The sequence below is a fragment of the Oncorhynchus masou genome, unplaced genomic scaffold (genome assembly GCF_036934945.1).
Source record: "Oncorhynchus masou masou isolate Uvic2021 unplaced genomic scaffold, UVic_Omas_1.1 unplaced_scaffold_1963, whole genome shotgun sequence".
Taxonomy (NCBI): Eukaryota; Metazoa; Chordata; class Actinopteri; order Salmoniformes; family Salmonidae; genus Oncorhynchus; species Oncorhynchus masou.
In genome coordinates, this window is record NW_027008456.1 from 54382 (window position 1) to 68849 (window position 14468).

At 44.1% G+C, this 14468-nt stretch overlaps 1 protein-coding gene across 1 annotated transcript in view; it reads left to right on the plus strand.

Annotated features, from left to right (window-relative positions):
• The window catches only part of LOC135532645 (zinc finger protein ZFPM1-like), a 42697-nt gene extending 36080 nt beyond the window's left edge, over positions 1–6617 (plus strand). The window contains exon 7 of the mRNA XM_064960112.1: positions 639–6617. Within this exon, the coding sequence (XP_064816184.1) occupies positions 639–3028 (2390 nt within the window). The 3' untranslated portion in view covers positions 3029–6617. The remainder of the gene's footprint in view (positions 1–638) is intronic.
• Positions 6618–14468: the final 7851 nt, after the last annotated feature.

The following is a 14468-nucleotide window of genomic DNA, read 5'->3' on the forward strand; positions in this document are numbered from 1 at the left end:
GTTGTGCTTAAAAATGCTAGCAGGGAAAAGAGGTTTTTGCATACTTGCCAACTGGCTACGGCAAAAATGTGATATATCAAGCATGGCCAGGTTCTCGTAGTCTGCAATCGAAGGAATAACCTCGCAGCGTATCCCCGCCCCAAGTTTAAGCACCTCCCTCGCCCTGGTACACCCAAATACGAAAAACTCAAGCCCCGGAACTACTGCTGCTGCTATCCGATGCTTCCCATAGTCTCTAGACAGATTCTACAGTACCCTTTATGTTTGCATAGTATAAGGGCGGCAGGTAGCCTTGCGGTTAGAGCGTTGGTCCAGTAACCGAAAGCTCGCTGGTTTGAAGAGCCAACAAGTTGAAAAATCTGTCAATGTGCCCTTGAGCAAGACACTTAACCCTACTTTGCTCCAGGGGTGCAATTTTACTATGGCTGAAACTGTAAAACAACACATTTCACTGCACCTATTCAGGGTATGTGACAATATAACGTGTGTTTTGGAGGGTCTCTCCATGAGAGATTATGGGTATATTGATGATGATTTGGTCCTATAGGCTATGAAGCATAATCACCAGTGATGTAATGTTATGTTTAATAGTAAGAAACCCATTTCTAATAGTGTGTGTCTCTGTCTCTCTGTGGCAGGTCTAAGTCCAGGAGACTCTGGTGTTGTGTTGAAATGCCAGATATGTGGCCACGTCACAGACTCTCCCGGCCAGCTCCAGCAGCATGTTAGCACACACCTGGAGGTGAGAGTCCCGGCAGAGAGGAGCCCCTCACCCCGCCAGAGCACCCCCTCCTCAGCTGACCACCCTGAGCCCCCTGCCTGCGTACCCCACCCTGACTCCTCCAGCCCTGGGGCCAATGGGAGCTCAGCCACCCCGCGAGGCTGCAGCCCACCTGACCACCTCCCCACAGACATGAGGATCAAAGAGGAACTGCGCTCGGACTCTGAGAATGAGGGGCAAGAGGAGGAGGACCGGGAGGGGAAGAGCCATGGACACACAGGGGTAGGGTGCTCTCAGACCTCAACCTCCCCTAGGAGTCCCTTTGCTGTGGCCGTGAAGGCAGAGCCAACCAGCCCCACCCCTGGCTCCAGCCCTGCCCACCTGGGAGGAGCTGGCTCAGTGCTGCCTGGAGCAGCTGTATTCCTGCCACAGTACATGTTCAGCCCAGAGGCAGCCATCCTGCCCCAGGCCTCAGAGATCCTGGCCAAGATGTCTGAGATGGTCCACAGCCGGCTCAAGCAGGGCCAGGTGTCCCCTGGGGCAGCACCAGCCTTCTATCCCGCAGGCACTACCACCGCTGTCCACAAGGGGGCCACATGCTTAGAGTGTGACATCACCTTCAACAACATCAACAACTTTTACGTTCACAAGAAGCTCTACTGCTCCAGCAGGCATCAACAGGGAGACGCGGCTGGCCCAGTGAAGGAGGGGGCCTCAGGGGTCACTGTCCCCTCTGTCGGACACGGTTCATCCCCTCAGGCTGCCACAGCCTCCCACAGTGACTCAGACCCTGTTCCAGGCAACACCGGCACAGAGGGAAAGCTGGTGGAGGTAAAAAGTGAGAACCCTGGGGTGAAGGAGGCTGTGTCCTCCTCTTCCTCTGAGGGGGAAGGTGGTGGAGGAGGACGAGACCTGGCCAGTGAGGGCAGCCAGAGCCCCAGCGGCTCAGCAGAGGACCAGGAAGAAGACCCCACCAGGACCTTCTGTCAGGCCTGCAACATTCACTTCAGTCGCCATGAGAACTACACCGTCCACAAGCGCTTCTATTGTGCCTCGCGCCACGATCCGTCCAACCAGCGGTCAAGCGCTGGCAAAGCCACCTTCCTGCCTCAGCCCATCCGCACGCGCAAGAGGAAGAAGATGTATGAGATCCACATGGCTCGGACTGAGGCCCTAGCCAACGCTGCTGCTATTGCCTTTCCCTCTGCTCCAGGGCTGGGCCCGGCTGTGAAGCAGGAGGCTGCTGCCTCATTGGGGAAGGTCCTGGAGGCCCCTGTTCCAGCCATGGCCTTGGGCCTGTGTCCAGCCACTTCCAGTAGCACCAGCCCTGATGGAGACGGTCCAATCGACCTGAGTAAGAGGCCCCGTCTGAGGGACACCCCACGGGGCAGCAGCAGCATCTCTGCTCTGCCCCTCACTGACTACCATAAGTGCACCGCCTGCAGCATCAGCTTCAACAGCATTGAAAACTACCTGGCCCACAAGACCTACTACTGCCCAGCCACCACCTTGCAGGCCCACACCCTGAAGACGCTCCACAGGCTGAAGAGACCAGCCTCCACTTCCCCAGAGGCCAATGGGCTCCCCACAGAGAAGGCTCCTCAGGGGGCCTCGCCCAGCCCTCACTCCTCATCTTTGCCTGGCTCTGAGGCTACATCCCTTCACAGTGGCCCTGCAGCCAAAGGCCCAGGTTCTCCTCCTGTGGTCTGCCCCTACTGCCCTCCCAATAGGGCGGTGACCTGTGACCTGGTGGAGCACTTCAGATCCATGCATGGCCTGGTCTTGAACCTGGAGGGCCAGCCAGCTGTCATCAGCCCCAGCCTGAGCCCCAGGGATGAGACTCCAGTTACCCCGCCCAAACTGGGCCTCCAGACCCGCAGGGACAGCATCAACATTCGGGTCAGAATGGACACTATATCCCCCTCCTCTCCCCTGGTGAACATTAGCCCCCTGGGTCCCCATGCTGGGGGTGGCAGCTCCCCCAAAGCAGCCCCTCCTGCTGTGTCTCCCACCAGGTCCCTCCCCCTGACTGTGTCCCCTGTGCCTGAGGTCCTGAGGGAGGTTGGGGTTATGAACCAGCAGGCTGCTGTTGCTCTGCTTCCAGACAGGGCAGCCCTCACCCTGGCTCTCCCACTCCCTGTTGCTGTCCCGGCACCTACCACACCCAAGACCCTCCTGGTCTCCCCTTTGCAGAATGGTAACATCCGCTTCTGCCGGCTGTGCAATATCAAGTTCAGCAGCCTGTCCACGTTCATAGCCCACAAAAAGTACTACTGTTCCTCCCACAGCGCTGAGCACGTCAAGTGAACATGCCTGTCTCTGCACAGTGTCCCCTCACAGCCTAGCCCCAGCTTTTCACCTGTGTCAGTGCCACCATGGCATAGCACCACGTCTGGACAGTCTGTTACTCGCCAGGCACTGGTTAGCTGCTCGCACGCTGAAGCTCCCGGTATTGTTACTATGGTAACTTATTTCTTCTTATGGGTCAAAGTTCGTATTACACTAAGAGCGGAGATACGCTACCTGCACACACATTTGTGCCCACCATCCCTTCCCCACCACCTCAATACCAGTCCCCTAGCCCTCTCCCTCCCCTCTCACCTCCAAGGTTCACAGAATGTTGATAATGGGACTTTTAGATCCAACATTTAATCTCCTGAGCAAGCTTAATTTAACTGTTTATACCACAGTTATCTTGATTTGATTGTGATTGTTTGAAGCATTTCTTGCTCATGACGAAACTTGCTTTTCCTGAGCCATTGATGCTCATGACCTGTCATTGATTGGGGACAACTGTTGTCCCTCAGGGCCCTCTTGTGGAGCTGACCATCTCCACCTTTTTATTTCTACCTACCTGTGCATAGTGTATGATGCTTTAAAATAATTATATGCTTTTGTTTGAACACTGGCTCTTTTGTTAACTAGAAAGCATTTTAGGTGAATTACAGGAATGGGTGTCACAAGGTTATCAATTACAGATGAAATATTTGCAAATGGATAGATTTTCATTTTTTCCAAAACCACAATGGTAATTTCTCTTAATGCAACGGAAAGCATGGGAAATATTTATCTCTGATTTCATGTCAACAGAAAACTACCTAGCGTCTGAAAATATTTGACTTTTTTATTTGTATTGTTTTCATACTTTTCGAAGGAACTGTTTCAATCTTGGTGTGTAAAGGTGTTTTTGTAAGTGTAGATATATATCTTTCACAGTAATCACTGGGATGACACTGAATCTTATTTTCATTATTGTCAGCATTTTTCTTTAATGCTGGTGTTTTAAATTTGGGTAGAACGAAGATGACTGGACCTGAGGATGAGGATGAAGACACTTCACTTCCTGTTCCTATAATGCCCTTCACAACACCACCCTTCTCCCAAATGAAACCTGACCTTTAACCCACAAACCTCCTACTGTACCAACATATTACACCCGCCAATCTGCAGCTGCTGATACACCACCATCTTGCTATGTGATGCTTGAATTAGACATGGGATCCATTTAAATCTATGTTGATTAATTGACACCTCTTAGTGTGTGCTTGTTCTATTGTGTTTTTCCGGTAATGAAGTAAAAGAAGAAGAGAAAAGTGAGAAGGTGTAAGAGACAGGCAAGGACAGCAGATGTATTTCACAGATTGTAGAGAGACACACGGTAGATACTGTAGCTCCTAAAAGTGTCATGTCTAAAACACAAACACACATACAGTTGAAGTTGTACGTTTACATACACTTAGGTTGGAGTCATTAAAACTTGTTTTTCAACCACTCCACAAATTTCTTGTTAACAAACTATAGTTTTGGCAAGTCGGTTAGGACATCTACTTTGTGCATGACACAAGTCATTTTTTCCAGCAATTGTTTACAGACAGAATATTTCACGTATAATTCACTGTATCACAATTCCAGTGGGTCAGACGTTAATTAACATACACTAAGTTGACTTAAACAGCTTGGAAAATTCCAGAAAATGATGTCATGGCTTTAGAAGCTTCTGGCTAATTTACATAATTTGAGTCAATTGAAGGTGTACCTGTGGATGTATTTCAAAGCCTGACTTCAAACTCAGTGCCTCTTTGCTTGACATCAGGGGAAAATCAAAAGAAATCAGTCAAGACCTCAGACCTCTACAAGTCTGGTTCATCCTTGGGAGCAATTTCCAAACGCCTGATGAACGGTACCACGTTCATTTGTACAAACAATAGTACGCAAGTATAAACACCATGGGACCACGCAGCCGTCATACCGCTCAGGAAGGAGACGTGTTCTGTCTCCTAATGATGAACGTACTTTGCTGCGAGAAGTGCAAATCAATCCTAGAACAACAGCAAAGGACCTTGTGAAAATGCTGGAGGAAACAGGTACAAAAGTATCTATATCCACAGTAAAACGAGTCCTATATCGACATAACATGAAAGGCGTCTCAGCAAGGAAGAAGCCACTGCTCAAACCGCCAGACTACGGTTTGCAACTGCACATGGGGACAAATATCCTACATTTTGGAGCAGTAGCTGAAGAACACCATCCCAACCGTGAAGCACGGGGGTGGCAGCATCATCTTGTGGGGGTGCTTTGCTGCAGGAAGGACTTGTGCACTTCACAATATAGATGGCATCATGAGGCAGGAAAACTATGTAGATATATATTGAAGCAACATCTCAAAACATCAGTCAGGAAGTTAAAGCTTGGTCGCAAATGGGTCTTCCAAATGGACAATGACTCCAAGCATACTTCCAAAGTTGTGGAAAAAAGGACAACAAAGTCAAGGTATTGGAGTGGCCATCACAAAGCCCTGACCTCAATCCTATCGAACATTTGTGGGCAGAACTGAAAAAGTGTGTGCGAGCAAGAAGGCCTAGAAACCTGACTCAGTTACAGCAGCTGTGTCAGGAGGAATGGGCCAGAATTCACCCAACTTATTGTGGGAAGCTTGTGGAAGGCTCCCCAAAAAGTTTGACCCAACTTAAACAATTTAAAGGCAATGATACCAAATACTAATTGATTGCATGTAAACTTCTGACCCACTGTGAATGTTATGAAAGAAATAAAAGCTGAAATAAATAATTCTCTTTACTATTATTCTGACATTTCACATTCTTAAAATAAAGTGGTGATCCTTACTGACCTAAGACAGGGAGTTTAAATGTATTTGGCTAAGGTGTATGTAAACTTCCGACTTCAAATGTACATCCCTGGTTTACGGAGTGTTGTTGAATAGACCTGCGAAATGCAATCTTTCCTCAGTCAGAACTGGCTATACTGGCACAGCCTTAGCGTAGAGTTGAGTTAGCTGGTCCTGTGCTCCACTATCCTTACCTCTCATGATGATCTACATGGATCGGTTTGTTACTTGTGCTGTTCTCTTCTCTGTGTTACACAGGCAGATGTTTCTCTGCACTAAAAACTGGAAAACAAAATGGCAGTGAAAAGTTGAGAATTTTTGCTCAGTTGTAGTTTTGAACAGTGCTGTATCAGTCATATCTTACTCAATAATGTTTACAATTGCATTGCGTTCTCATTTCTAAAAGAGATTAGCAATTTCAACAAGTGACAAATCGAGGAGCTCAGTGCTGAGAACCATTTCGAATATCCCCTTTGTATTGCACTGTGTTGTACAAATGTGCTGAATGTTTTAGTTTTAGAGGCTTTTTTTGTCATGTATTTATGTTTTTACAGCACTTTTCTTTGTCCAAACTCATCCCTTGAAAGAGTTGCTGATCAATTTCAACCTTTTCACATTAATTGAAAACATTTTGTGAATGATTCCTAATGGAAAAGTAATAATGAATGTCAGATCTTTTCTTTTTTAAATTTCAATCTCAAATTCCACTACACACTTGTCCAAACTATGCATGGGAAATAAACGTCCTGAGAGACATTAAAGAGTGTCAAACGTCTGTCTTCTTTCACATTTGATTGAACTGGTCCACCCACACACTAGACCTGCCGTTTTACCTCTCCTCCTAATTGTATCTCTCTTGGCTTTTATGATGCTTGCTTCAATAGATTTCAGGCCACACATCATTTCTCTTTTCATAGAACTTTTTTCGGTGAATGCGTGAGCCTCCATACGTAAGAGAACTGAAAGAGTCATCTCCACAGTGCCGACATGCTTTAAAAAATATTTCCTGTTAAAGAAAAGCATTAACCCCCAAGTCTCAAGCCTATGCTGATTTAGTACTAACAGTACAGTCAGTCCTACACTTCTTATTTTATAACCAATATGATGGATGTTGTGGCCATACTGAATTCTTTCATTTTAGTTACCTCATCATATCCCATTATACAGCAAGTTTGAATTGTGTTGACCACTGCTTAGCATAGCTAATTAGGGAAAAAATGATATTAACATCCTGAGCGGCATAATTTTTCAGAGACCCAGTGTCACGTTCTGACCTTTATTTCCTTTGTTTTGTCTTTATTTAGTATGGTCAGGGCGTGAGTTGGGTGGGCAGTCTATGTTTGTTTGTTCTATATTTTGGGTATTTCTATGTTTCGGCCTAGTATGGTTCTCAATCAGAGGCAGGTGTCATTAGTTGTCTCTGATTGAGAATCATACTTAGGTAGCCTGGGTTTCACTGTGTGTTTGTGGGTGATTGTTCCTGTCTCTGCACCAGATAGGACTGTTAGGGTTTTCACATTTCTTGTTTTATGTAGTCAGTTGTTCATGTGTACATTACATATTAAAAAGAACCATGGACACTTACCACGCCGCATATTGGTCCTCTGATCCTTTTCACCTCTCCTCTTCGGAAGAAGAGGAGGAAATCCCTTACACCCAGCTTGTCGATTGGTCAGGACTCGGGAGTACTACAGTCAGTATTTATAGCCAATCAACAAGCTCTAAAGCATCAAGATGGACTATTTTTTTTTCAAATCAGATGTATAGATTATGCAATTCAATTGTTAGCAGCATGAATTAACCATTGTTATTAGATGAGTGGTACTCTTTGTGTAAATTAAATGCTGTCTTAATGACTTTTTAAAGCCAAATTCTACATTCAGTGCCTGTATTATCATGGAAACTCTTGTTTGACAGTTCCCAATAGCATGGAGTGACAAAGTACTTTTATCACCGCACATCATATTGTTGACTGATTCTAAGCAATTGTATTGCTATCAAGCAGAGCATCAAGTGGTTCTATTTCTCTGAAATGATCTATAACTAGGGTCCCCAACTAGATTCAACTTGCGGCTGATTTTGTTCTTGAGCGGATGGTCGTGGGCCGGAACATATACAGTAGTACCAGTCAAAAGTGTGGACACAACTGCTTATTACAGGGTTTTTCTTTATTTTTTAAAACCATTTTCTACATTGTAGAATAAGATTTTAGATACTTCAAAGTAGCCACCCTTTGCCTTGATGACAGCTTTGCTCACTCTTGGCGTTCTCTCAACCAGCTTCACCTGGAATGCTTTTCCAACTGTCTTGAAGCAGTTCCCACATATGCTGAGCACTTGTTGGCTGCTTCTCCTTCACTTTGCAGTCCATCTCATCCCAAACCATCTCAATTGGGTTGAGGTCGGGTGATTTTGGAGGCCAGGTCATCTAATGCAGCTCTCCATCACTCTCCTTCTTGGTCAAATAGCCCTTACACAGCCTGGGGGTGTGTTGGGTCATTGTTCTGTTGAAAAACATGATAGTCCAACCAGATGCAAACCAGATGGGAATGCATATCGCTGCAGAATGCTGTGGTAGCCATGCTGGTTGTGTGCCTTGAATTCAAAATAAATCACTGACAGTGTCACCAGCAAAGCACCCACACACCATCACGCCTCCTCCTCCATGTGTCACGGTGGGAACCACACATGCAGAGATGATCCGTCCACCTACTCTGCGTCTCACAAAGACACAGTCTTTGGAACCAAAAATCTCAAATTTGGACTCATTAGAGCAAGGGACAGATTTCCACCGGTCTAATGTCCATTGCTTGTATTTCTTGGCTCAAGCAAGTCTCTTCTTATTATTGTTGTCCTTTAGTAGTATTTTTTTTGCAGCAATTTGACCATGGAGGCCTGATTCATACATTTTCGTCTGAAAAGTTGATGTTGAGATGTGTCTGTTACTTAAACTTTTTGAAGCATTTATTTGGGCTGTAATCTGAGGTGCAGTTAACTCTAATGAACTTATCCTCTGCAGCAGAGGTAACTCTGGGTCTTACTTTCCTGTGGCGGTCCTCATGAGAGACAGTTTCATCATAGCGCTTAATAGTTTTTGCGACTGCGCTTGAAGAAACTTTCAAAGTTCTTGACATTTTCTGTATTGACTGACCTTCATGTCTTAAAGTAATGATGGACTGTCATTTCTCTTTGCTTATTTGAGCTGCTTTTGCCATAATATGGATTTGGTCTTTTACCAAATAGGGCTATCTTCTGTATACCACCCCTACCTTGTCACAACACAATTGATTGGCTCAAAAGCATTAAGAAGGGAAGAATTCCACAAATTCATTTTTAACAAGGCACACCTGTTAATTTGTTTACTACATGATTCCAAATGTGTTATTTCATAGTTTTGATGTCTTCACTATTATTCTACATTGTTCTAAATATTGTGTGTGTGTGTGTGTGTGTGTGTGTGTGTGTGTGTGTGTATACAGTGCCTTTGGAAAGTAATTCAGACCCCTTCTCTTATTGGAAATGTTATGTTAAAGCCTTATTCTACAACTGATGAAAAAAACTATAATTTAATCCATCTACACACAATATCGGCCCTGGTCTAAAATCAAGCTCTTAGACAAAGCAATAATGACAAAGCAAAAACATGTTTATAGATTTTTTTTGCAAATAAATAAATAAACAAAATATGTATATCGGATTTACATAAGTATTCAGACCCTTTATTATACTTTGTTGAAGCACCTTTGGCAGCGATTACAGCCTCGAGTCTTCTTGGGTATGACGCAACAAGTGTGACACACCTGTATTTGGGGAGTTTCTCCCATTCTGCACTGCAGATCCTCTCGAGCTCTGTCATGTTGGATGGGGAGCGTCGCTGCACAGCTATTTTCAGGTTTCTCCAGACATGTTTGATTGTGTTCAAGTCCAGCTCTGGCTGGGCCTCTCAAGGACATTCAGAGACTTGTCCCGAAGCCACTCCTGCGTTGTCTTGCCTGTGTGCTTAGGGTCGTTGTCCTGTTGGAAGGTGAAGGTTCTCATCAAGGATCTCTCTGTACTTTGCTCTTTCATCTTTCCCTCTTTCCCTCTATCCTGACCAGTCTCCCAGTCCCTGCCGCTGAAAAACATCCCCACAGCCATATGTTTCACTACCATGCTTCACCGTAGGGATGGTGCCAGGTTTCCTCCAGACGTGGCACTTGGCATTCAGGCCAAAGAGTTCAATCTTAATTTCATCAAACCAGAGAATCTTGTTTCTTATGGTTTGAGAGTCCTTTAGGTGCCTTTTGGTAAACTCCAAGTGGACCGTCATGTGCCTTTTACTGAGGAGTGGCTTCTGTCTGGCCCCTGAACCTTAAAGGCCTGATTGGTGGAGCACTGCAGAGATGGTTGTCCTTCTGGAGGGTTGGTTTTTGCTCTGACAGGCACTGTCAAATGTGGAACCTTTATACAGACAGGTGTGTGCATTTCCAAATCATGTCCAATCAATTGAATTTACCGCTGGTGTACTCCTATCAAGTTGCAGAAACATCTCAAGGATGATCAATGGAAACAGGATGCACTTGAGCTCAATTTCGAGTCTCATAGCAAAGGGTCTGAATACTTACATAAGGTATTTTCTGTTTTTTATAAATTAGCAAGCATTTCTGAAAACCTGTTTTTGCTTTGTCATTATAGGAAATTGTGTGTACATTGATGAGGAAATGTTTAAATTGAATTGTAACGTAACAGAATGTGGGGAAAGTGTAGGGCTCTGAATACTTTCCGAATGCGCTGTGTTATACATTTTTTTAAAAAGCTCTTGGACTGAATGGTTACATATGTGCTCAATCCTTTGACAGTTCTTAATACACTGTCATGACTATTGCCTTGGTAATTTCTGCATTTGGACGACTTGTTCTATTTTTGTTTGCATGGTGATGATAGATGACATTGTTCATTATCAGGAGCAAATGTTTTGTGTGTCTATGCATGTGTTTGTGTGGAATACCTGTCCGTTACTGTGTGCCTGTTGTTGTTTGTGGAAGGTAATTGTGTGTGTGTGTCTGTGTTTTGCAACTCAATGGAGGACAGTTGCCCTCTTCTCCTCCCTGTTGGCTTTTATCATCCTGGGTGAGTGGTTTGGTGATGGGGTTACTGACCTCTATTTCCCAGAACACCTAACAGTACACACCTCAATGCCCCTCAGCCAGTGTTTCAACCAGTGTTTACATGTCACCTCCCCACAGCCCTGTTCTACATCCTCACCTCGCTGTCTGACTAGCTCCACATCAAGATAGGACACCTAAAAGAAAAACTGCTTGGTTGGGTCTGGTATGTGACTCATAAGTTTTATACTGCCCCCTTCTGGGGATAGATGACAGTTATTAGACACCCATTGTGGAGGTTTCTGTTGATGGATAGTTCTCGTCTCTAGCCAGCTTTCTCTCTGTCGGACCCCTCTCTCTGTCTATACGCAGTAGCAATTGAGCCCGGGGACAAAGTTATGTAGGTGTCAAAGTGGAGTCCAGGTGAAATTATTTGGTCAATATCTGCTTTTGCATGTTTGATAGACCCACAATTCAATCATGCTAAATCTGTTTGACATTTCATGACAGAATGTTGTGTTAATGTGGATAAAAGGTGTCATGACTCATGAGGAATGTACCTACTAGCTACCTCTGCTTTTGGCTCTTGCTGTAACTGAGGGTTTTCATCATTCAGCCTGAAGCTATAGTTCATCATTAAACACATAGAGATGGGCTGTATCTGGACCCTATCATTTCCTAAGGATGTTCCCACTGTGCTTTCAGTCCCAGGAAAGGATGGAGGGTGAATGAAAGCCCAGTGGAAAGACTGAGCTCTAGAGGAAAATGATGAACCTGTGTCTGATGGAAGGATTTTCACATTGCCTCTATAAAGTCCTTTCTCTCATTGATATGTTTAGCTCCTGTTCTCTCCCATGTGACAAACAGTGGACACAATGTTCTGTGTATATATCTCTGAAGTCAGGATGTAAAGAAAACCCTTTCTGAGGTCAAGGTTGTAATGGCCATTGAACAACTCGTTATATAACTGAGCATCTTGCAATCCAATCTGAGTGGTATTCCTCTTTAAGGAATACCTAGGATAGGATAAAGTAATCCTTCTCACCCCCCTTAAATGATTTAGATGCACTATTGTAAAGTGGCTGTTCCACTGGATGTCATAAGGTGAATTCACCAATTTGTAAGTCGCTCTGGATAAGAGCGTCTGCCAAATGACTTAAATGTAATGTAAATGAGTGAAAGTAAAAACTCAGCAACCCTCTGGTGTCACCTCTGAGCATTCCCAGTAATGACCAGACTAGATTACAGCATGTTCCTCGCTGCTGGAGGGGGCAGAGCAGGCCCACTGGTAACAGACGTCAATTCAACGTTGGTTCAATGTAATTTCCTCAAAATGACATGGAAACAACGTTGTTTCAACCAGTGTGTGCCCAGTGGGGAGAGACTGAGAGACGGAGACATGAGAGCAGTGGGGCGTTACATTAAAAGCCATGGAGAGATCATTTTGTTCACATATGGAGTCGTAATGTTCACTGAGAAGAAAACTCTAATAATTTCAAATCATGACTGCTGCTGTTAGGGTGAAGAGGTGGGGATGCAGAGGAGAGGAGGAGGCTGAAGGGGTTGAAACTTGCATTATTCAATATGCTTTCTCACTATGGGCCCAATCTTGATTTTGGAATGTATGCTATTGTTACACAAGCCTTTCCTATCCACTTCTCAGTAATTGGTATTGAGACTTACCCTTTTAATCGCGTAATTCGCTCTGCAGGTGTGGCTACCTTGCACGCACTGAATAAATATCAGTCAACAGTTGAATACCATTCTACTTGCCGGCCAATATAGTTTTCAGTACATTTATCTTAAGCCTTCCCTTTAAATACGGTCTACTTATAATTTTGTTGACAGACTCAACAGAACACATCAAGAGAATGGGTTCAGATTATATGAATCAATTAAAGAATGCTTCAGTATCTATTCATCTTTGTCTCTGTTTCAGCACCAACTGGTAGATTTACTATGATCTTGTAAAGTATGTTTGAAATATAAAGAATGGTTTGGACAGCCTTTATGCAGAAAATATATTCATGAATAGAAAATAGTGCTGAAAGTTGTCATATTCAAGTTCAATCGATAAAATATTGGAAGGTGGAAAAAAGTTTACAATAGGGGTTGAACGATAATGCTATAAATCTACCCTAATTCTCACTGATCATGGAACTGTATGACAACCTTCTAGTGGTCGTGAACCATGCGTCTGGCTCCAGGTTTAAGCTGCTACGCGTGGTCCGAGTTCCATAATGATTCAAATTGGGTATTTGTCCCAAACTTTTGCACAAAATGTGCCTAATATGATCCAATAATGCTAGATACCCTCAGTAACAACTTACATGAATGTGACAGAGGAAAGAAAGGTAAACGGAATGGAATAATGCAATTCTAAATGTATGTGGGTATTACTGACGGTGGCTCCTGATCAATGCCATTTAAGATGGAGGTTGATTATTTTTATTATGAGCATGGCCTTATTTCTATTACATCATATTGGACGACTGTTAATCATATTTCATTCACCCAGCTCAGTGTAACATCAATAGGTTTAGGCTACTACATGATAAAAAAATGTCCCCCATACCCATCATGAGGTTGCTACAGCCTAGCCTGTGATTGAAAGTTTACAATGTAAACAGGTAATAGGTGGTCGAGAGAAATTTGAGTAATCAAGGTGACAGACATTGACACATTTTAATACCGCCTTGCACAATCTTATCTGCATCTAGCTGATCTAGGGATTAATCATTATTCCAACAGTTGCAAAAAAAAAATTCTATTGGACAAATTCAGGTATGTTTATCCCCGTTTCGTTATTTTTTCTTCTGTTTAAGAAACTTTTTCAATAGAATCAGCAGAATGAATACACCCCTAATCACAAATAAACACAGTTCACTTTCATAGCAGCCACAAACGAACAGCATGATCACTTTGACCACTGTATAATTCTTTCTCGCATCTACACACACTCCTCTCACTCCCCTTTGCTTCTGGACTTCAGTGCACAACACATTAGCTGTCTGTGACCAGGTGAAAAAACGGTTGGTCCGATCCTTGCTACTCCTCCTCAGAAGAGGAGGAGGAAAGCCATTACAAACGCATTAGTAAACTTAGCAGTACAGTGTACAGTTAGAAGGCAGTTTAGCAGACACACCCGCCGGCCCAGGTGGTAATAAATTAATAAAAACAAAAGCTTACCTTGACTTGGAAGAGTTCCAGTGTTGAATAGCCAGCTAGGTAACATAGTACCCCTCTATTTGAGCTGGGTGTTTGAGTAGGCTAAACTAGCTAGCTGCATTTCCTAGCTAAGTAAGTGAAAGTGGAAAAAATATGAAATATAGCTACCTCTCTCTCCTCTTTCATTTTTGAAGAAATGTATTTGTTACAAACTGTTCAACTGATCTTTCTCTCTATTTGAGTCAACTACTCACCACATTTTATGCACTGCAGTGCTAGCTAGCTGTAGTTTAGGTGGACAAAATGTCAGTTCATGCTGCAAGAGTTCTGATAGGTTGGAGGATGTCCTGCGGAAGTTGTCATAATTACTA